Source organism: Dama dama, chromosome X (genome assembly GCF_033118175.1).
Source record: "Dama dama isolate Ldn47 chromosome X, ASM3311817v1, whole genome shotgun sequence".
In the NCBI taxonomy this organism is placed as follows: domain Eukaryota; kingdom Metazoa; phylum Chordata; class Mammalia; order Artiodactyla; family Cervidae; genus Dama; species Dama dama.
This window is the reverse complement of record NC_083714.1, coordinates 106,791,915-106,817,409: the sequence shown is the minus strand read 5'-3', so window position 1 is coordinate 106,817,409 and position 25,495 is coordinate 106,791,915. Positions and strand designations below refer to the sequence as shown.

At 37.1% G+C, this 25,495-nt stretch overlaps 1 protein-coding gene across 5 annotated transcripts in view; it reads right to left on the bottom strand.

Annotated features, from left to right (window-relative positions):
• ARHGEF9 (Cdc42 guanine nucleotide exchange factor 9) overlaps nucleotides 1-25,495 on the bottom strand; it is a 462,467-nt gene that overhangs the window by 80,811 nt on the left and 356,161 nt on the right. For all 5 annotated transcript variants that reach the window (XM_061136169.1, XM_061136170.1, XM_061136173.1 and 2 more), the window contains one exon: nucleotides 16,002-16,181. In XM_061136169.1, coding sequence (XP_060992152.1) covers nucleotides 16,002-16,181 — 180 coding nt within the window. The remainder of the gene's footprint in view (nucleotides 1-16,001; nucleotides 16,182-25,495) is intronic.

Below are 25,495 nucleotides of genomic sequence, written 5' to 3'. Positions count from 1 at the left end.
AATGAAAAGAGCTGAGGACAGTCTCAGAGAGCTATGGAACCATATCAAATGAACCAACATTGAATTATAGGGGTCCGAGCAGAAGAAGAGAAAAAGAAAGGGTATGGGAAAACTTCTGAAGAGATTATAGTTGAAAATTTCCCCAACATGGAAAAGGAAATAGCCAATCAAGTCTAACAGGCACAAAGAACCCCATACAGGATAAACCCAAGGAGAAACATGCCAGGACACATACTAATCAAACTAACAAAGATGAAACACAAAGAAAGAATATTAAAAACAGTAAGGGAGAAACAACAAGTAACATACAATGGAAACCCTATATGCTTAACAGCTGATCTTTTAGCAGAAACTCTGCAGGCCAGAAGGGGATGGCAGGATATATTTAAAGGACTGAAAGGGAAAAATCTACAACCAAGATTATTGTACCCAGCAAGGATCTCATTCAAAATTGGTGGAGAAATCAAAAGCTTTTCAGACAAGTCAAAGTTAAGAGAATTCAGTACCAGCAAACAGCTTTACAACAAATGTTAAAGGGACTTATATAGTAAAGAAATACAACAGAAGAAAAAAGATTTACAAAATCAACCACAAATAATTAGAAGATGGTAATAGGGACAAATATATCTATAATTACTTTAAATGTAAATGGGTTAAATGCTCCAACCAAAAGACACAGACTGGCTGAATGGATACAAAAACAAGACCCATATGTATGCTGTCTACACGAAACCCACTTCAGACCTCAAGACACATATAGACTGAAAGTGAGAGAATGGAAAAATACATTCCATGCAAATAGGGAGCAAAAGAAAGCTGGAGTAGCCATGCTCATATCAGACAAAATAGACCTTAAAATAAAGAAGATTACAACAGATAACGAAGGCTACTACACAATGATCAAGGGATCAGTCCAAGAGGAAGACATAACAATTATAAATATCTATGCACCCAACATAGGAGCACCTCAGTACATAAGACAAACACTAACAGACATAAAAGGAGCAATTGACAGTAAGACAATAATAGTAGGAGATTTTAACACCCCACTCACACCAATGGACAGATGATCAAAACAGAAAATTAATAAGGAAAGACAACTCTTAAATGATACATTAAATGAGATGGATCTCGTTGGTATCTTCAGGACATTCCATCCAAATGAAGAATAATATACCATCTTCTCAAGTGCACATGGAACATTCTCCAGGATAGACCATATCTTGGGTCACAAATCAAACCTCAGTAAATTTAAGAAAATTGAAATCGTATCAAGCGTCTTCTCTGACCACAGTGCTGAGACTAGATATCAATTACAAGAAAATAACTGTAAGAAAAGCAAACACATGGAGATTAAACAACATGTTTCTATTACCAATATGTTACTGAAGAAATCAAAAGGGAAATAAAAAAAAAATTCTAGAAACAAATGACAATGAAAACACAACTGAAAACCTATGGGATGCAGCAAAATCAGTTCTAAGAGGGAAGTTTACAGGAATACAATGCTACCTCAAGAAACAAGAAAAACATTGAATAGACAACCTAACTTTACACCTAAAGCAACTGGAAAAAGAAGAAAAAAATCCCAAAATTAGTAGAAGGAAAGAAATCATAAAGATCCTAGCAGAAATAAATGAAAAGAAATGAAAGAAACAATAGTAAAGATTAGTAAAACTAAAAGCTGCTTGTTTGTGAAGATAAAATTTACAAACCCATAGCCAGACTCATCAAGAAAAAAGAGAGAAGAATCAAATCAACAAAATTGGAAGTGAAAAAGCAGAGGTTACAACAAACAATGCAGAAGTACAAAGGATTATAAGGGGCTATTATGGACAACTATATGTGAATAAGATAACCCAGAAGAAATGTAAAGACTTTTAGACAAGTTCAATCTTCCAAGACTGAATCAGGAAGAAATAGAATTATGAACAACCCAATTACAAGCACTGAAATTGAATCTGTGATAAAAAATCTCCCAAAAGAACAAAAGCCCAGGACAAGATGGCTTCACAGGAGAATAATACCAAACATTTAGAGAAGAGATAATGCCTATCCCTCTAAAACTCAAAAATTGCAGAAGGAGGAACACTTCCAAACTCATTCTATGAGACCAGCAACACCCTGATACCAAAACCAGACAAAGAAAACAGGAAAAAAGAAAACTAGAGGCTAATATTACTGATGAACATAGATGCAAAAATCCTCAACAAAAATTTAGCAAACAGAATTCAGCAACACATCAAAAAGCTCATACACCATGTTCAAGTTGGGTTTATTCCAGGGGTGCAAGGATTCTTCAGTATACGGAAATCAATAAATGTGATAGACCATATTAACAAACTGAAAGATAAAAACCATATGATAATCTCAATTGATGCAGAGAAAGCCTTTGATAAAATTCAGCACCAATTTATGACTAAAACTCTTCAAACAATGGGCATAGAAGGAACCCACATCAATATAGTGAAGGCCATATATGATAAGCCTACGGTAAACATTATTCTCAATGGTGAAAAACTGAAAGCATCCCTCCTAAGATCAGGAACAAGACAAGGGTGTCCACTTTTGCCACTATTATTCAATAGAGTTCTTAAAGTTCTAGCTACAGGATTCAGAGAAGAAAAATAAATAAAAGGAATCTAGATCAAAAAAGAAGAAGTAAAGCTCTCACTGTTTGCAGATGACATGATTCTGTATATAGAAAATCCTAAAGATAGTATCATAAAATTACTAGAGCTAATCAGTGAATTTAGCAAAGTTGCAGGACATAAAGTCAATACACAAAAATCACTTGCATTTCTATATACTAACAATGAAAAATCAGAAAAACTAAGGAATCAATCTCATTCACCATTGCAACAAAAAGAATTAAATATCTAGGAATAAACTTACCTAAGGAAACAAAAGTACTGCACACAGATAATTATAAGACACTAATGAAACAAAAATCAAAGATGACATAAAGAGATGAGAAATATTCCACATTCTTAGGTAAGAAAAATCAATATTGTGAAAATGAGTATACTTCCAAATGTAATCTACAGATTTAATGCTATCCCTATCAAATTACCAATGGCATTTTTCACAGAACTAGAACAAAAAAAACCACAATTCATATAGAAACACAAAAACTCCAAATAGCCAAAACAGTCTTGAGAAAGAAGAATTGAGCTGGAGGAATCAAGCTTCCTGACTTCAGGTTATACTACAAAGCTACAGTTATCAAGGTAGTATTGTACTGGCACAAAAACAAGAATATAGACCAATGGAACAAGATAGAAAGCCCAGAAATAAACTCATGCACCTATGGGTACCTTATTTTTGACAAAGGAAGCAAGAATATACAATGGGGCAAAGACAGCCTCTTCAATAAATGGTGCTGGAAAAACTGGGCAGCTACATGTAAAAGAATGAAATGGAAACATTTCCTAATAGCATACATAAAGATAAATTCAAAATGGATTAAAGACATAAATGTAAGACCAGAAACTATAAAACTCTTAGAGGAAAACATAGGCAGAACACTCAATGACATAAATCAAAGCAAGATCCTCTATGACCCACCTCCTAGAGTTATGAAAATAAAAACAAAAGTAAACAAGTGGGGATGGATTAAACTTAAAAGCTTTTGCACAGCAAAGGGAACTATAAGCCAGGTGAAAAGACAACCCTCAGAATGGGAGAAAATAATAGCAAATGAACCGACAAAGGATTAATTTCCAAAATATACAAGCAGCTCATACAACTCAATACCAGAAAAACAAGCAAACCAACCAAAAAGTGTGAAAAAGACCTAAACAGACATTTTTCCAAAGAAGATATACAGATGGCTAACAAACACATGAAAAGATGCTCAACATCACTCATTATTAGAGAAATACAAATCAAAACTACAGTGAGATAGCACCTCACACCAGTCAGAATGGCCCTCCTCAAAAAGTCTACAAACAATAAATGCTGGAAAGGGTGCAGAGAAAAGGGAACCCTCTTGCACTGTTGGTGGGAATGTCAATTGCTTCAGCCACTTCCATACTATGGAAGACGGTATGAGGATTCCTTAAAAACCTAGGAATAAAACCACCATATGACCCAGCAATCCCACTCCCAGGCACATACCCTGAGGAAACCAAAATTGAGAGAGACACGTGTATCCCATTGTTCATTGCAGCACTATTTACAACATGAACAAGGAAAAACAGATGTTGTGAATTTCACAACAAAATTGTGAAATTTTTTGTTCTAGTTCTGTGAAAAATGCCATTGGCAATTTGATAGGGATAGCATTAAATCTGTAGATTGCATTTGGAAGTATGCTCATTTTCACAATATTGATTTTTCTTACCTAGGAATATGGAATATCTCTCATCTCTTTATGCCATCTTTGATTTCTTTCATTAGTGTCTTATAATTATCTGTTTACAACAACTATTTACAACAAGAACATGGAAGCAACCTAGATGTCCATTGACAGATGAATGGATAAAGAAATTGTGGTAATATATACACAATGGAATATTACTCAGCCATAAAAAGGAACGCATTTGAGACAGTTCTGATGAGGTGGATGAACCTAGAACCTATTATACAGAGTGAAGTGAGTCAGAAAGATAAAGATAAATACTGTATTCTTACACATATACACAGAATCTAGAAAATGGTACTGAAGAATTTACTTACAGGGCAACAGTGGAGAAACAGACATAGAGAATAGACTTATGGACATGGGGAGAGGGGAGGAGTGGGTGAGACGTATGGAAAGAGTAACATGGAAACTTACATTACCATATGCAAAATAGGTTGCCAACAGGAATTTGCTATATGGCTCAGTAAACTCAAACAGGGACTCTGTATCAACCTAGAGGGGTAGGATGGGGAAGGAGATGGGAGAGCGCTTCAAAAGGGGATACATGTATACCTATGGCTGGTTCATGTTGAGGTTTGACAGAAAACAACAAAATTCTGTAAAGCAATTATCCTTCAATAAAAAATAAATTAATTAAAAAAAGAGTGAAGCTATCAGAGTTCAGCTCATGAGATCTAAGGAAAGATGCCATCTCCATAACATAAAAGCACAAGGTAAAGCAGTAAGTACTAATGCAGAAACTGCAGCAAGTAATATAGAAGATATAGCTAAGATAGTAAAGTGTCTACACTAAACAATAGATTTTCAGTGTAGACAAAGCAGCCTTCTATAGAAAAAAGATTCTGCTAGGACTTTTAAAACTAGAAAGGAAGTCAACCCCTGGCTGCAAAACTTCAAAGGGCAGTTGATTCTTTTGTTATGAGTTAATATAGCTCCAGTGAGTTTAAGTCCAAGTCAATGCTCTTTTACCATTATGAAATACTGAGGTCTTTAAGTATTATGTTAGATCTACTTTGGCAGTGCTCAATAAATGGAACAACAAAACATAATTTACTGAATATTTTAGGCCAGCTGTTGAGACTTCTCAGAAAAAAATTCTATCAACATGTTACTACTCATTGACAATTCCCAAGAGCTCTGAGAGAGATGTACAATGAGATTAATGGTGTTTTCATGCCTGAAGTTGACTGGTTCTATGAAGATCTAAAGGCCTTCTATAACTAACACCAAATAAAGATCTATTTTTCATCACAGGGATTGGAATGGAAAAGTAGGAAGTCAACAGATACCTGGAGTAACAGGCAAGTATGACCTAGGGGAAAAAAAAAGTATGACCTAGGAGTGGGATTCCATGGTAGTTCAGCTGGTAAAGAAACCGCCTGCAATGCAAGAGACCCCCATTCGATTCCTGGATTAGGAAGATCCACTGGAGAAGGGATAGGCTACCTACTCCATTATTCTTGGTCTTCCCTATTGGCTCAGGCTCATAAAGAATATGCTTGCAATGTGCGAGACCTCGGCTTGATCCCTGGGTTGGGAAGATATCCTGGAGAAGGGAATGAGTATCCACTTCAGTATTCTGGCTTGGAGAATCCCATGGACATGGGGTTGAAAAGAGTTGGATACGACTGAGCGACTTTCACTTTCACTTTCTTTCATGACCTTGGAATACAAAATGAAGCAGGCCAAAGTCTAAAAAAGTTTTGAGAAGAGAACACACTGGTCATAGCAAACATCCTCTTCCAACACAAGGACTGCTTTACACATGGACGTCACCAAATTATCAATACCGAAATCAGACTGATTACATTATTTGCAGCTGAAGATGGAGAAGCTCTATACAGTCACCAAAAACAAGATATGGAGCTGACAGTGGCTCATATCATGAACTCCTTACTGCAAAATTCAGACTTAAATTGAATAAAGTAGGGAAAACCACTAGGCAAGTGAGGTATGGTCTAAATCAAATTCCTTATGATTATACAGTGGAGGTGATGAATAGATCCAAGGGATTAGATCTGATAGAGAGAGTGCCTGAAGAACTATGGATAGAGGTTTAAACATAGTAGAGGAGGTGGTGATCAAAACCATCCCCAATAAAAAGAAATGGAAAAAAGGCAAAATGATTGTCTGAAGAGGCCTTACAAACAGCTGAGGAAAGAAGAGAAGTGAAAGGAAAGGGAGAAACGGAAAGATATAACCAACTGAATGAAGAGATCAAAAGAATAGAAAGGTGAGATAAGAAAGACTTCTTCATTGAACAATGCAAAGAAATAGAGGAAACAGCAGAAAGGGAAAGTTCTCTTCAAGAAAACTGGAGGTATCAAGGGAATATTTCATGCAAGGATGGGCACGATAAAGGACAGAAATGGTAAGGAACTAACAGAAGTTGAAGAGATTAAGAAGAGGTGGCAAGAATACACAGAACTATACAACAAAAAGTCTTAATGATTTGGATAACCACTGTGGCATGGTCACTCACCTACAGTCAGACATCCTGGAGTGTGAAGTCAAGTGGGCCTAAGGAAGCATCACTACAAACAAATCTAGTGAAGGTGATGAAATTCCAGCTGAGCTATTTCAAATTCTAAAAGATGATGCTGTTAAAGTGCTGCACTTAATATGTCAGCAAACTTGGAAAACTCAACAGTGGCCACAGGACTGAAAAAGATCAATTTTCATTCCAATCTAAAAGAAGGTCAATGCCAAAGAATGTTCAAACTACTGAACAATAGTGCTCATTTCACATGCTAGGAAGGTAATGCTCAAAATCCTAGCTAGACTTCAGTGATATGTAAACTAGAATTTCCAGATGTGCAAGTTGGATTTACAAAAGGCAGAAGAACCAGAGATCAAATTGCAACATTCACTGGATCACAGAGGAAGCAAGGGAATGTAGAAAAAACATCAACTTCTGCTTCATTGACTATGCTAAAGTCTTTGAATGTGTGGATCACAACAAACTGTCAAAAATTCTTAAAGAGATGGGAATACCAGACCACCTTATCTGTCTCCTGAGAAGGCTGTATGCAGGTAAAAAAGCAACAGTTAGAACCAGACATGGAACAATGGACTGGTTCAAAATTGACAAAGGAATACATCAAGGCTGTATATTGTCACCCTGTTTATTTAACTTACATGCAGAGTACCCCATGTGAAGCACCAGGATGGATGAAACATAAGCTGGAATTAAGATTGCTGGGAGAAATATCAATAACCCCAGATATGCAGATGACACTACCCTAATGGCAGAATGTTCAGAGGAACTTAAGAGCCTCTTGATAAAGGTGAAAGAGGAATATGAAAAGGCTGGTTTAAAACTCAACATTCAAGACACTAAGATCATGGCATCTGGTCCCATCATCTCATGGCAAATAGAAGGGGAAAGACTGGAAGCAGTGAGAGATTTCATTTTCTCGGGGTCCAAAATAACTGTGGATGATGACTGCAGCCATGAAATTAAGAGACGCTTGTTCCTTGGAAGGAAAGCTGTGACAAACCTAGACAGCATAAAAAGCAGAGACATCACTTTGCTGAAAAAGGTCTGTATACTCAAAGCTATGGTTTTTCCAGTAGCTATTGTACCATTGTGAGATTTGGACCATAAACAAGGCTTAAGTAAAGTCGCTTAGTCGTGTCCGACTCTTTGCGACCCCATGGACTGTAGCCTACCAGGTTCCTCCTTCCATGGAATTTTCCAGGCAGGAATACTGGAGTGGGTTGCCATTTCCTTCTTCAGGAGATCTTCCCAACCCAGGGATTGAGCCCAGGTCCCCCACGTTGTAGGCAGACGCTTTACCATCTGAGCCACCAGGGAAGTCATAAAGAAGGCTTAGAACCAAAGAATTAATGCTTTCTAATTGTGTTGATGGAGAAGACTCTTGAGAGTCCTTTGGACAGCAAGGAGTTCAAACCAGTCAATCCTAAAGGAAATGAACTCTGAATATTCAATAGGAGGGCTGATGGTTAAGCTGAAGCTCCAATACACTGGCCACCTGATGTGAAAATCTGATTTCATCAGAAAAGACCCTGATGCTGGGAAAGATTGAAAGCAGGAAGAGAAGACGGCAACAGAGGTTAAGATGGTTGGATGGCATCACTGATTCAATGCACATGAACTTGGCAAACCCCAGGAGACAGTAAGGAACAGGGAAGCCTGGTGTGCTACAGTCCCTGGGGTCACAAAAAGTTAACACAACTTAGTGACTGAAGAGCAGAAACAACAACAACAATACAGGCCCTAGATCAAGGAATAAATTTGATGTTTAAGTCTTAGAATTAAGAAATAAAATCTTTAAGGCTATAGCTGACATAGATTCCTCTGATAGATCTAGACAAAGAAAATTGAAAACCTGGAAAAGATTCACATTCTACATGCCTTTAAGAACATTTGTGGTTTATGGGAAGAGGTCAAAATAATCAGTGTTAATAGGATCTTGGAAGAAGTTAATTCCAACACTCATGGATAACTGAAAATTTTAAGACTTCAGTGGAGGAAGTAATTTTAGATGTGGTAGAAATAGCAAGACAACTAGAATTAGGAGTGGAGGTTGAGGATGTGACTGAATTGCTGCAATCTCATGATAAAACTTTAATGGATGAAGTGTTGCTTCTTATTGATGAGCAAATAAAGTTGTTTCTGAAGATGGAATCTACTCCTTATGAAGAAGCTGTGAAGACAGTTGAAATGACAACAAAGGATTTAGAATATTACATAAGCTCAGTTGCTAAAACAGTGGCAGGGTTTGACAGAGTTTCCATTTTCAAAGAAATTCTATCATGAGTAAAGTACTGTCAATCACCATTGCATGCTACAGAGAAATTATTCATGAAAGGAAGAGTCAATTGATGCAGCAAAACTCATTGTTTTAATTTAAGAAATTGCCACAGCTACCCCAGCCTTCAGCAATCAACACCTTGATCAGTCAGCAGCTATCAACATATTGAGGTAAGACTCTCCACCAGCAAAGGATTATGACTTGCTGAAGGCTCAGATAATAGTTAGGATGTTTTATCAATAAAGTGTTTTTAAGTAAGGCATATATTGTTTTTTAGACATAATGTTCTTACACACTTACTAGACAATAGTATAAAGTAAACATAAATTTTACATGCACTGGGAAACCAAAAAAAAATTTTGTGGCTCACTTTACTGTGGTGGTATGAAAACAAATTGACATATCTGAGGTATGCTTGTATGGGTACCCTTTGTAGTGTTCTTATTTTTTAATATAATTTTATTTATTTATTTATTTTTGGCTGTTCTGGGTCTTCATTACTGTGTGTGGATTGTTCTTATTTTTTAAACTTTTCTGTAAGCTTGACATTATTTCTAAGAGTTACAAAAACCTCTACAATTTTTTGTATCCACTGTTCAGTACTCATTCACAAAATAACCTGGTGTACAAGAACATAATAAATGAGTAAAACCTAAGAGAAATAAAAATATAACTGATAAAGAGTTTTTATACATGGGCTTAAAATTATTATTAAAAAATAAATAGGCAAGCCATGCAGATCAAAAGAAGTCAGAAAATGCAAATCTGATAAAGAACTTGCATCCACTGTATAAAAAATACTGTAACTTAATAATAAAAAGTCAAACAACCTACTTTTAAAAATCAGGGAAAATAGTACACTGAAATGATAACACACCATGATTAGGAGGGACTTATCTCAATCCAATTCATCATGATAAAAAAATTAAAGGAGAAAATCCATATTACATCAATAAGCATTTGATAAAATACATTTACTACATTTACACTAGAAGTCATCAGCAAACCAGGATTAGAAAAAAGCTTTCCCATGTGATAAAGAGTGACCATGAGAAACTTTAAAGCTAATATCATTCTCAATGGTAAAATATTGAATCTTTGCCCCTAAAAATCAGGTATAAGTAAAAAGATGCTTGCTCTTATCACTAACACTATACTACAGATCCTAGCTAGTTCAATAAGACAAGAAAAGAAAATAGGGGGTACACAGATTTAAGAAAAAGAAATAAAACTGCTGTCTTTATTTAGAAATCATGTGATTGCATATGTATAAAATTCTAAGGAATCTAAAAAAAAAAAAAAAAAAAACAACAACCCTCAACCCAATTAATGAATTCAGTAACACATCAGGATTCATCAATACAGTTGGCCCTCCATAGTGGCAGTTTCTCAATCTGTGGATTCAGCCAACTGCAGATGGAAAATATTCAGAAAAAAGTTCCAGAAAGTTCCAAAAGGCAAAACTTGAATTTTCTGCATGCCAGTAACTGTTTAAATAGCATTTGCATTGTATTTACAGCCATTTATATAGTATTTTAGAGAAGGCAATGGTTACCCATTCCAGTACTCTTGCCTGGAAAACCCCATGGACAGAGGAGACTGGTAGGCTGCAGTCCATGGGGTCAGGAAGAGTTGGACATGACTGAGTGACTTCACTTCCACTTTTATCCATTGGAGAAGGAAATGCAACCCACTCCAGTGTTCTTGCCTGGAGAATCCCAGGGATGGCGGAACCTGGTGGGCTGTCGTCTGGGTCAAACAGAGTCGGACACGACTGAAGTGACTTAGCAGCAGCAGCATATAGTATTTATATTGTATTAAGTATCATAAATAAACTAGAGATGATTTAAGGTATATGGGAGTATATATTATACCTTTTGTATATGGGACTTGGGTGTCTGTGGATTTTGTTATCTGCAGGGTGTCCTGGAACCAATCCCCTGCAATACTGGGGGACAGCTGTATAAAAAATCAATTGTATTTCTATATCATCACAACAAACTACAGGAGATTGAGATAAAAATGCAATTTATAAAGTAGCAAAAATTAACTACTTGGAAATCAATTTTTAAAAATAAGATCAAGACCTATACAAATGAAAACTATAAACAATGCTGGGAGATTTAATGTAATCCTAATTAAATTGCTAGAAGAGTTCTTTTTGGTTGGTGTGTTTCTTGCTTTTTGGTAGAACTAAGCAAGCTGATTCTTTCCCCCCTAGTTTTATCCAGAAATAACTGATATACATCACTGTATAAGTTTAAGGCGTACAGCAAGATGACTTGATTTATGTATATTGTGAAATGATAATCACAATGTTTATTTAACTTCCATTATCTCGTATAGATACAATAAAGAGAAAAAAAATTCTTATTGTGATAAGATAAATGTATATAGAAACACCTAAATGGGTGGGTTGGGGAGGGAGATGGGAGGGAGGTTCAAAAGGGAGGGGATGTATGTATATCTATGGCTGATTCATGTTGAGGTTTGACAGAAAACATTAAAATTCTGTACCAATTATCCTTCAATAAAAAATAAATTAAAAAATCATCTAAAATAATTTTGAAAAAAAAGTGAATACAAAGGAGTTTACCTGCTTTCAAGACTTGCTATGAAGCTAGATTATTCAAGATGATGTGAGAAAAAAATTTTAGCTATGTATGGTGATGGAGGTTAACTAGATTTATTGTGGCAATAATTTCATAACATATACAAATATTAAATTATCATTCTGTACACCTGAAACTGATATAATGCTATATGAGAATTATATCTCAACTTAAACAATAAGAAAACATAGTGTGGTATTACTATATAAATAGTCACATAGATCACTGGAACAGAATAGTTTTCTTAAAGATAGAACTACACATATATGATCAACTGAATTTTGACAAAGGTGCCCAGGTAATTCAATGAGGAAATTAACAAGCTTTTTCAACAAAGGTGCTGGAATGGCTGAATATTGATATGGAAACAAATTAACAAGTTTACCTTGATCCTTTCTTCACATTGTACATAAAAAGTTACCTCAAAAATTATCATAAGCCTAAATATAAACATTAAAGCTACATAATATCTATAAGAAAACAGGATAAAAACTTTGTGACTTTGTATTAGGCAAAGATCTCTTAAATAAGAAGAAGAAAACATGAACCATGAAAAATGATTAATTGAATTGACAAAAATAAAGTTTTATGCCTTTTCAAAGACAATGCTAAGAAAATGAAAGACTAAGCCACAGACTGAGAAAACCTTTGAAAATCACATATATGACGACCAAGGACTTGCAAACAGAATACAGAAATAACTCTTAAAACTAAATAATATGAAAACAGACAACCCACTTAGTAAACAAGGCTAAAAGACAAGGACGCTTCATCAGAGATTTTATGCAGATGGCAAATAAGCACATTTAAAAATGCTCAATATCATTAGCAAATGAAAAAATAAACTACAATAAAATGCCACTACATACATATTAGAATGGCTAAAATTAAAAATACTGATAATATCAAGTGCTGACAACCATGTGGAAAAACTACAACTCTTATGGATTAGAGTGAGAATGCAAAATGATATAGCAACTTTGGAAAACAGTTTGGCAGTATCTTATAAAATCAAATAAGCACCTACAATGCAACCCAGTAATTCCAAACATGGAAGTAACCTAGTAAACAACCCAGATGTCCTGGAATGAACTAGTGAATGAGTGGTATATCCACACAAGAGAATATCACTACACAATAAAAAAATAAACTACTAATACATGCAAGAATATGGATGGATATCAAAGAAATTAAGTTAAAGAAATTCAATATAAAATATCATTATGGTATGATTCTAGTTATGTGACATTCTAGAAAAAGCAAACTTATGGTAACAGAAAGCAGATCAGTGTTTGCCAAGAGCCTGAGTGGGAGCAAAGTTTGATAACAAATGAAAAACATTAGAACTTGATGAAATGATAGAAATGTTCCATAATCTTGATTATGTGTGGTAGTTACACAACTACATGCGTTTGTTAAAACCCATTGAAATAAACATTTGGTGAATCTTATTGCTTGTAAATTATACCTAAACAAAGATGATAAAATATGAAATCCTAAAAAAAAAAAGAAACCTTAGACCTGAATTTGAAAAGGGTAAACGATCTAATACTTTTAAAAACATGAATTAACACATAAAGAAGGATCAGTTCAGTTCAGTTCAGTTCAGTCTCTCAGTCATGTCCGACTCTTTGCGACCCCATGGACTGCAGCATTAAATGAACTGCAGCAGTATTATGGACTGCAGTCCCATGAACTGCAGCATTATTAAAGAAGGATAATACACCATGATGAGCTAGCATCTATCCCAGCAATGCAATGCTCATTTAAGATATGAAAATTATTTAATCTAAATCACCATGTTAACAGATTACAGGGTAAAAACATAAGATCATTTCAATAGATTAGTGGTTCATTTGCCAACATCTGGAGACATCTTCAGTTGTCACAATTGGAGGGGTTGCTACTGACCTCCAGTAGATAGAAAATGCTTAATAGGTATGCTGTTAAGCACTCTACAAGGCACAGGGTAGACTCTAATTGAGAGTCACTATTCCACATTCTACTTCCCTAACTCAATATTATATTTATGATATTTACACACATTGCTATTGGGTACACACATATAGTCTTGTTATTTCTTAGTAGATATTAACCCAGAGTAAGCATCCCCCATATGTTTCACATCCATGTCCTGGTGATAAATACCTAAGCTGCATCTAACCACTCGACACACAACACTGCCATGCTATCAACAGCCTTGTAAATATTCCCTTTCTCATGGACCTCTGAGAATTTCTCTGGGATATATTCTCACAAATAAAACCAGTAAGTTGTAAACATGCTTAACTTGATAAATACTACTCAGGTGTTTTATGGAATGACTGAATCAGTTTAAAGCTGTTTAAAAAAAAAAAGGACTTAACATATCAGGCCTGAGACTGCTATCCCTAAAAAGGCCTACTTGAAGGACATGGAAGCAACCTAGATGCCCATCAGCAGATGAATGGATAAGGAAGCTGTGGTACATATACACCATGGAATATTACTCAGCCATTAAAAAGAATTCATTTGAACCAGTCCTAATGAGATGGATGAAGCTGGAGCCCATTATACAGAGTGAAGTAAGCCAGAAAGATAAAGAACATTACAGCATACTGACACATGTATATGGAATTTAGAAAGGTGATAACGATAACCCTATATGCAGAACAGAAAAAGAGACACAGAAATACAGAACAGACTTTTGAACTTTGTGGGAGAATGTGAGGATGGGATATTTCAAAAGAACAGCATGTATACTATCTATGGTGAAACAGATCACCAGCCCAGGTGGGATGCACGAGACAAGTGCTCCGGCCTGGTGCACTGGGAAGACCCAGAGGAATCGGGTGGAGAGGGAGGTGGGAGGGGGGATCGGGATTGGGAATACATGTAAATCCATGGCTGATTCATATCAATGTATGACAAAATCCACTGGAAAAAAAAATAATAATAATTTAAAAAAAAAGAAAAAAAAAAGAAAGGTTAGCCCTTGGCTGGCATCTTGGAATTTGGATCTTAAGAGGGTTTTCACCATTCCCTGACAAGAATGGCTCACTGTGCCTAAACTACTTGTATGAACATTGTGGTTTATGCTGAACACCTGCTTTCATTCTGTGAGTCTGGAATTTTGGTACACACTAGGCAGAGAGTGCCTACATGACCAGACTCCCATAGACATCTTGGGCACTGAGTCCTTAATAATTTTCCCCAGTGGACAACATTTCACATGCGCTGTCACAACTCATTGTAAAGGGAATTAATTACACCCTGTGTAACTCCACTGGGAGAGGACTCTGAAAATTTATACCTGGTTTCCTTCAGACTTTTTCCCTTATACCTTTTCCTTTTGGTGATGTTGCTTTGTATCCTTTAGTTGTATTAAATCATAGCCATGAGTATGACTATATGCTGAGTCCTGGGATTTCCAGCAAATCACTGAACATAGGGGTTGCCTGAGGGCTATCCCCTCAATATAAATTCCAACAGTCAAAGTAGGAAAACTTGTAGGAAGACTTAACTTTCAGCTGCATACTTCCATGTGTCATTTGAATTTTATACCACATGAATGTGTTATCTCTGTAAAAGTAAATACTTTATAAAAACGGGGAGAAAAGTTGTCAAAACTAGGTTACCTGTAAATAAGATCCAAAGGATATTAGAGAACCATAGAAGTATAAAGTGAAACCTTCTTAAATCCACGTGAAGAAGCCCAAAGAATGTAAGGAACTTACTCAGTTACCGAGACAGTCATTATATTTATGGCTTGCATCCTCACTTCCCTGTTTCTAGTGCTTCTTTCTCTTAAGTCATGCAGCCCCTTTTCCAACACAAGTCACTTCCCCTACCATAGTGTTTTCCCCTAAATGCCTTGCAGGGGTCCACCTTCATGGTGACCATAGTCTTTCCTATTTCTCAGACTCCTGGAATATGTGAATATGTTCAGAGTCCCTCCCAAAATGTTGGGTCCCATGGAAACTGAGCCCAATAGGAACAGGAAAGAGAAGCTGAAGAAAAATCCTACTGGTAACTATCTGGAAGGAAAGAAAAAGTGAGGAGAACAGTAAAGAAAATGAGTCCTTGGTCAAGTCATCGTATCTTTCCAAGTTCTCATACTGTAGCAAGGGGGTGAACATCAAGGTCAGAGAGGAATCCATCCACTACTGTGGGACAAAGCAGCTGAGCAGAACCAGATAGCTCAGAGACCCCTTGCATGGATTCCAAACGTCTCTCAAAACCCTCCCCAAAGGGGAAGATGCTTACGTGCTCCAGGAAGCAGGGTCCTATCTCGCTGAGATGGGGGTCATCATTGTTGTACTGTTTTTCCAGGTCTCTTACAAAGCCCATCTGAAACCTGTAGATGTCTTCAATGTTCCCAAAGATCACCTTCAGTTGCTCATCACTGAACATGTCTCTTCTCTTCCGGCATTGCTTCAGGTAGCCCTGCAGACAAAGTAAAAGTCCAGGATGAGGATGCCCTTCATTCCTTGAGGGTTTTATCACTTCTTAAGCATTTGGGAGCCTTATTTCAGTTCCATGATGTAAACAGGAAATAATCATTTCCATTTTTCATACAAAAAAATTGGGGTTTGGAGAAGGAAGTCACTCGATCAGTGAATAATTAGGAAAGCTGGATCTTAAGCAAATGTCTCCAGAGAGCAAAGATTCCAGAGCATAGAGCTTTGCCCACCATTCTCTATGACAAGGACCCCCAAACGTGATAGGACTCTTTCTCAGAATCTGGTTAAGCACAAATAATTTCACTCGCTTTAGTAGCTATTGGGTTAGCTGAATTGATTCACAACTCTAATGTTCTATTTCTTGTAGGACCAGTCCAAAAACTCTGGTAGGAAAACTCCCCAAAAAGGAACAGACAAAACCAAACCATTCTTAAAGTGAATGTCATAGTCATCTGAGGTAGCTGGTCAGGAGAGATTGTTTGGATGAACTTAGTGAGCAAGCCCACAGGTGCCCAGGCATGGTGTTTTCAACAGGGTAAGTGTTCAGGACACATTTGTGAGTAAATGGATGAATTAATACAGCTAGCCACTGATGAAAAAGGAATCAATAAAAGAAATTATTAGTCTGATAAGAGAACTGAGATAACACAATCAGACTCAGAACACATTTTAAGTCAGGGCAAAGGAAACAAACACAGTTTTCCATTCTGAACCACCCAGTGTACATTTTTAACTAATAGTAATGGTCTTCATTAGAAATCATTAGTACGTAAAAATGTTACTGGTGAGAATAAATTATGCCCACTTGCTTTCATCTAAAAGCTAAATGTGATTTTCATAACACCTGTTTAGCCCCTAATGAGGAGCATTATGGTGAATGACTTATCACTTCTGGCCCTGTCTAACTCCATTTTGTTTCCTCTAACACAGTTTGCAATGAAGGCATCTAGGCTACTCCAGGAGGATTCTCATCCCTGGTTTCAATGCCCTTTATCAACTCCTACCAAAATCTCACTTCTCTTTTATCTTCTTACCCTCCAATTCAGCCATTAATGAGTAAGTGTCTTCTAACAATTTGCAAATTAATAGTTTGTGCCTGTGTTGACATTTATTTAATTAATGGCTTATGCCCTCCCTGACTACTATGCTCAAGATGTCCTACATTCATTTATATCCAATTCCTGACCAAGAGGAGGACACTCTCTACCCCCAGAATATCCTTTTAGCTTCACTCTCTTTGCTAAGGTAGGTTCCCAAATTCTGCCTCCCTCAAAAACTTTCTCTCACTAATAGGAAGAGAGGTAATAAATTCCTGAAGGTTTCTCCCTGCCTAATATGTAATTCCTAGTTTCCTTACCTCTATTTTCCTCCCTTCTCTCCCCACTCTCTCTTTTTAACTCTTAACACCTTTGGAAGTGTCTTAGCTACAGTAGAGCAAGATAATCAGTGAGCATATCATCTGGCAGGAACTTTTCCATCTTGACATTAGGTAAGGGACAGAGACCTACTCACCCCTGCTCCCACTTTTTCACCCTAAAGTAGGCTTATGAGTATAACAAATGGAAAAAAAAAATGGTAACAATGTTACATTAGCATGTCACTTCTGGGTTAGTAGTAAGTACTAGTGAGTGAGAGGAAACAGAAGAAGTCAGCCTGGACAGCTTATTCATCCCCTTGAGAAGCCAGCTCATGAAATACTTAATAGTTTTGTTTACTGCTCCCATTTGAAAGATCTCAGGGAAGTGACAAATTACCATCAAATCCTTAAAAGTGCAGCAAGGATGCTATATCTTAACATGAGTATGGAATACATCAGAAATGGGGAAAAAAGGAAAAAGTGGGGTCTGAAAAAGAAAGAGACAGAGGTGTCAGAATGGCTTCCTAATTCCCCCAATATGCTATCCATTACCTTTGTCAAGGATACCATTTTCTTTATATTACATTATACAGAAAGGGAATGTGCTGTAACAAGGGAATATAAAGTTATATATTAGGAGAAATGTAACTACCCATAGGATGGTAGGGCCCTAGAGTATACTGTCAACTGTTTTTCTTTAAAGCTAATGCTAGATATAAATAAATATATTATGGTGCATTTAGCTTAATGGAATATCACACAGCCATTAAAGTCAGAAAGACTATCTTGTAACATGAGATGTGTTTGTGGTATAATGTAAAGAAGTAGAATACAAAATGGTATCACTGTATCTTTATGATTAAAAATAAGAAAAAGTCCTTGCCAGAGAATATAAAGAAAATACAGCCTTGAGAAGATTGCCTTGAACACAATATCCAATGTCTTCTTAAATTCTCCAGCCTTAGTGTTTAAGACACATGACTTGCTGAAGGGATTAAAAATAATAGATAGTAACTGCTCTTACTGGGCTTCCCAGGTGACTCTAGAGGTAAAGAACCTGTCTATCAATGCAGGAGACATAAGAGACGTGGGTTCAATCCCTGAGTTGGGAAGATCTCCTGGAGGAGGGCATGGCAACCCACTCCAGTATTCTTGCCTGGAGAATCCCATGGACAGAGGAGCTTGATGGGCTATAGTCCATAGGGTCACAAAGACTTGGACATGACTGAAGCAATTTAGCACACACATGTCCTTATGAAGGAAATTTAAAAAAGGACATAAGGATATGGGAGTAGCCAAAGAACCCTTAAATGTCATCCTTAACCCCTATTTCACCCAACTGCCTAGGCTTCTGAGGGGAGAAAGGCCAGGAGAGTTGACTAGTTCTCTGGAGTCTTGATTTTATTTTTCACTCCCTTCTTTGGCTGACTTAGTGACTTTATAAAATTTTCCACAAAAATAATGAACAGGGCTTAGATTAGGGGTCAGTCAATCTTTGTTTCTTCTCATCCACTCATTTTTAAGAACGTATAAGTTTAAGATGAGTTGGTAGTAGAATATGACTTAAAAAAAAAAACAACTAATGCCATTTCAAGTTAGGGATAAAAGGGAAACAGACTGAGAAGGTGGAATGAGAGAAGTAATGGAAAGGCAATCACACTACTGCAGGGGAGCATCATTTAATTCTGAGCCCTGTTTTCAGAGAAACATGAAGAAAAGGATACAGAGCCAGAGGGAAATAGACAGGGCAGAGAGGGGCCTGAAAAGCAACACCATGAAGAATGGTGGAATGTCAGGGTTGTTTGTCCTAGAGAAGAGAAGTTGCAGAGGACCTCTGAAGGCTTTTCACAGGGCAAAGGGAGCAGAAGGGGTCTATGGATCTTACTGTAAAGCATGCTTCGAACACCTTCTAGCTCCATCTGAATGGTAACAGAGAATAAGGTGGTATGGTAGTAGGTGTGAACTAACTGAAACAAAAGTTTCTGAGAGTCTCACCTCTCCTAGGAGTAAAGTGAGCATGAATGTGAAGGCAGTACTGTGGGAGTTATCAAATCAATCACAATCAACATGAATTAGCCCAGCTATTGCCATGGTAATAGGCAAAGAAGGTAGACTATTAATTTTACTGTTTCTAAACCCTAAGGGTTGATCTAAAAGTCTAAATCGAATACACTGAGCTAGAATCAGTGCCTTATATGAGATATAAATCAAAATCATGACCTCCAGAGAAGATTCCAAAAGACTTGAGGGAAATAAGATGAATAAAAGAACCTCTGGATCAACTATGGTTTTAAAAAACACTTAGGGAAAGGCCTGTGCAAACCTGGACCGCGGTGATTCCATCTATAAAATGTATATATCAGAAAAGATTTCCAGGGCCTCATTCAGCTCCAACTCTATACAGATATCATACACTGTTTTGCCTGGAAGCCTGACAAGAGACTTGATATATGTCTTGAAAATAATTTCAATATAATTAGGGAACAATAACCATGGTTGCCCTGTTCACAGCCTATATCTCTAGAACTTTTCTTCTTTCACTTTTTTTGTCCATGAAGTCTTTTTTCAGATTAAACGAAACCATTAAAAAATAAGAGGATGACAGTTAGAAGATATTTGCAACTTGGAAAACTGCTAAGGGATTAATATCTGGAATATACCAGGAACTCCTATAAATCAGCAAAAAAAAAAAAAAAAGAGAAACTACAGGAAATGGGCAAAGGATAGGAACAGGGCCTCGAGTGTCCAGGTGGTATGGATAGGTAGGGCCTAGAGCAGCCAGAAAACCCTGGGCTGGTCACTACAGGCCAATGAGCTGCCTCATCCTTTTAGTTTAGTATGCTATACAAATATTATTGTTTATTACAATGTGTTATTTTCTACATATACACCAAGATATAAAGACAGTTGGGAATAAATCAGGATAGGCAATTCACAGAAAGGAAAAGTCAGTAAGTTTGAAAACTTGAGGCTTAAACATATCGAATGTAAATGTCTTGAAGCTATAGTATGATAAACTCTATCAGGTCTAGGAAGAATTCCTTGATGGTGTATCAGAGACTAATACAAATGACCAAGGAAAACTAGTCCAGCTTTCCTGGAGGAATTTGAGGACAGAGTTTATTTCACAGGTATCAGTTGACTGAGATTGTCTTACTCAGAGAGTATTTAACTTTGTTTGACCTGTGTCTCAGTTTCCCTGATCATAATATGATTTCTAAGACAAGAGTAAATACCATAAACCATTGGTCAAGATAGCCTAGAACTAAGCCAATTCTCTTTTATATCACTGTTTGGATTTAGAAAGAAGAATGTCATCTTTTCAGAGAACTCATTAAAAAATATACTTTCTTTTACTGGCCTCACTGAATAACTTTGATAAAAAGAACTCTATTTCCTACTTCCACATTTGTAAAATGAAGGTAGTGTAACTTAAATGTTGATGAGGCACTTTATGCTTCCAGGAGTAATTAATAAATGAATAAATAAATACAAAAATGAATATTTTCTGATAGTGACTTTTTTCTATACCAAATACAATATTTATAGATCTCCCTTAACCTACAGAAAGAGTAGATTATACCATGCTAACACATTTGTGCATGAGTAAGACATGCTTCCATCGGTATCAGTGAGAAAATGGCAGAAAACATGGCTTACTATCACAGTGTTCTTTAGCATAATAAAGATCTCACAGAATCAGAGAAAGTAATATCCAGACAGCACTTAAAGAGCAATTCTTCCAATCTGCTAATTTAGAATTAGGGAACAAGGTCCAAGATGGAAAAGATTCACCTGAGGTTCCTCAGTCAGTTAGTGACTAAGGTGGGACCTGAACTTAGGAATCCCAACTCTGGTTTTGGTATTCTTTTTTATAAATCATATTGTTCCTCATAGCTTTTGGTCTAGAGGTGACACAACCCTGAGCTAAAATACTGTCTTCTGACCCAGCTGCACACAGGTTTCTCTACCCTTCTTTTGTTCTAGCTAAATGTTCCTTTGACATCTGTGGTTGCAGGGTGGGACAAAGAGATATTTCCCATTTAAACCATTAGCTGCAGCATCAAGAATAATTAAGAGATATGGAACTCACAAATCACCAACAAAAACTTTGTTAGGTTGGTTGGACTGGGAAATTTCTCAAAGCAGGGAATGACACTCCATCTTTTGGAAAGATAAATTCTTGCATTGCTGTCCTGAGCCCGTGCCCAAGAAATTTGGGAAAAGAAGCCAAGATATTTGAGAGTTGAGAATAAAATCCATCTAAGACTTAACAGATTCCTATTGGGCCAGTGCCTGAGAACTCTAGGAAAGTAATTTTGTCTCTTAGGGATTCAGTCTGCTGATCTCAAAAATAGTTATGACAATAATAACCTATTTCCTGTATGAAAATGAAATGTCAAGATGTGAATGTACTTTGCCAAAGCAGTACATACACATGTGCACTTGTAATTAAATCTGAGTTTCAAAAATACTTATTGAGCGTCTACCATCTGCCAACCACTGTGCCAGGTGCTGAGTATGTATCAGTAAATAAATGAAGAAAACTGTCCCTCATGGAATTTACTTCATAGTAGGGGAGAATGGGAAATGGATGGAGAAACAACTTTGTTTTCTTGGGCTCCAAAATCACTGCAGATGCTGACTGCAGCCATGAAATTAAAAGACGCTTGCTCCTTGAGAGAAAAGCTGTGACAAACCTAGAGAGCATATTAAAAAGCAGACATTACTTTGCCAACAAAGGTCCATCTAGTCAAAGCTATGGTTTTTCCAGTAATCATGTATGGATGTGGGAGTTGGACCATAAAGAAAACTGTGAAATGAAGAACTGATGCTTTTGAACTGTGGTGTTGGAGAAGACTCTTGACAGTCCCTTGAACTGCAAGGAGATCCAACCAGTCAATCCTAAAGGAAATCAGTCCTGAATATTCATTGGAAGGACTGATGCTGAAGCTGAAGTTCTAATACTGTGGCCACCTGATGCGAAGAACTGACTCATTGGTAAACACTGTGATACTGGGAAACATTGAAGGCAGGAGGAGAATGAGACGACAGAGGATGAGACAGTTGGACGGCATCACTGACTCAATGGACGAGTCTGAGCAAGCTCCAGGAGTTGGTGATGGACAGAGAAGCCTGGAGTGCTGCAGTCTATGCGGTTGCAAAGAGTCGGACATAACTGAGCGACTGAACTGAACTGAACTGAGGTAGGACTACTTTAGGCGGAAGGGAAAGCCAGTGGAAAGGCTGAGTGGAGAGCATATCAGGCCTTATTAAGGAACAACAGTAGGCCATCGTGGCTAAAGCAGTGAAAGCACGTGGGAAAGGAGCAAGAGATGAAGTCACAGAAGTAAGGAAACGTTGATCACACAGGTTTGTAAGTAATAATGAGAACTTTGTCTTTGTCTTCTACTCAGGAGGGAAAGGTGTGCCACTGGAAAGTTTTGAGCAGAGGAATGATATAAACTGACTTAGATATTGACATTATCCCTTGGCTGCTTGGTAAAGAACAGAATGTACTAACTTGCATTAGAGATTATAAGACAGCTATCATTTTTAAAAATTTGTATTGGGGTATACTTGATTTACAATGTTGTGCTATTTTCAGGTGTACAGCCAGGTGACGATTATACATAAACATATACTGACTCATTGTTTGAATTATTTTCCTATATAGGTCGAACATTTCTCTGGTGGCTCAGATGGTAAAGCGTCTGTCTACAATGCAGGAGACCTGGGTTCAATCCCTAGGTCGGGAAGATCCCCTGGAGAATGAAATGGTAGCCCACTCCAGCATTCTTGCCTTGAAAATCCCGCAGACAGAGGAGCCTAGTAGGCTACAGTCCACGGGGTCGCAAAGAGCTGGACATGACTAAGTGACTTCACTTCACTTCACTTTCACTTTCTCCTATATAGGCCTTTCGGAGAAGGCAATGGCAACCCACTCCGGTACTCTTGCCTGGAAAATCCCACGGATGGAGAAGCCAGGTGGGCTGCAGTCCATGGGGTCGCTAGGAGTCTGACACGACTGAGCGACTTCACTTTCACTTTTCACTTTCATGCATTGGAGAAGGAAATGGCAACCCACTCCAGTGTTCTTGCCTGGAGAATCCCAGGGATGGCAGAGCCTGGTGGGCTGCCGTCTATGGGGTCGCACAGAGTCGGACACAACTGAAGCAACTTAGCAGCAGCAGCAGCAGCATATAAGCTTTTACAGAGTATTGAGTAGAGTTCCCTACGCTATACAGTAGGTCCTTATTAGTTATCTACTTTATATATAGTAGTGTGCAGAGGTCAATCCCAGTCTTCCAATTTATCCCTCCCCTCCTTACCCCTCAATAACCATAAGTTTCTTTTCTATGTCTGTAACTGTCTGTTCTATAGATAAGTTCATTTATGGCCTTTTTTAGGATTCCACATATAAGTGATATCATATATTTGTCTTTCTCTTTAACTTACATCACTCAGTATGACAATCTCTATATCCATTCATGTTGCTACAAATAGCATTATTTTGTTACTTTTGTGGTTTATTAATATTCCATTGTATATATGTACCACAAAATTATTAATCCATTCCTGTTGATGATGGACATTTATGAAGCTTCCATATCCAGACTATTGTAAATAGTTTAAGATAATTACCATTTTATATCAGTGCTCCACACACTTTAATATGCATTGTAAGCCAAATGTTAACCTAGTTAAAATGCAGATTTGAACTCAGTTCTGGAAATGAGTTAAAGATTCTGAATTTCTGAAAGCTCAAGGTGATTCATATGCTGTTGGTCAAGGGCAGAACAATTTGAGGGTAGGAGATATGTCCAAGGCCTGGCAAAGAGCAGAACTCCACTAAATTGTTGCTGAATGAATGATATATCAGTGGTTTGATGCCCAATGTTACCTAACACATTAAAGAGGGTAATTTAAAAAAATTAACCATCTATAAGAAGACAGGAGGAAGAGAAAAAGATAAAAGAGAGACATGGATGGATAGGTAAATAGAAGAAAAGGGAAAGAAGGAAAGAAAAATCATATTTTCCCAAATACTTACAATACTAGATTTACTTAATTTCCTCAATGAACTTAAGAGACTGGTAAAATGAAGCCAGCTTTTTCACTCTTCTCTTTCACTTTCATCAAGAGGCTCTTTAGTTCCTCTTCACTTTCTACCATAAGGGTGGTGTCATTTGCATATCTGAGGTTATTGATATTTCCCCCGGTAATCTTGATTCCAGCTTGTGCTTCATCCAGCCTAGCAGTTCACATGATGTACTCTGCATATAAGTTAAATAACCAGGGTGAAAATATACAGCCTTGACATACTCCTTTCCCAATTTGGAACCAGTCCATTGTTCCATGTCCTGTTCTAACTGTTGCTTCTTGACCTGTATACAAATTTCTCAGGAGGCAGGTAAGACGGTTTGGTATTTCCATTTCTTTAAGAATTTTCCACAGATTGTTGTGATCCACACAGTCAAAGTCTTCGGTGTAGTCAATAAAGCACATGTAGATATTTTTCTGGAACTCTCTTGCTTTTTTGATGATCCAACAGATGTTGGCAATTTAATCTCTGGTTCCTCTGCCTTTTCTAAATCCAGCTTGAACATCTGAAAGTTCTCAGTTCACCTACTGTTGAAACATAGCTTGGGGAATTTTGAGCATTACTTTGCTAGCATGTGAGATGAGTGCAATTGTACGGTAGTTTGAACATTCTTTGGCATTTCCTTTCTTTGGGATTGGAATGAAAACTGACCTCTTCCAGTCCTGTGGCTACTGCTGAGTTTTTCAAATTTGTTGGTATATTGAATGCAGCACTTTCACAGCATTATCTTTTAGAATTTGAAATAGCTCAGCTGCACTTCCATCACCTCCACTAGCTTTGTTCGTAGTGATGCTTGCTAAAGCCCACTTGACTTCATACTCCAGGATGTCTGGCT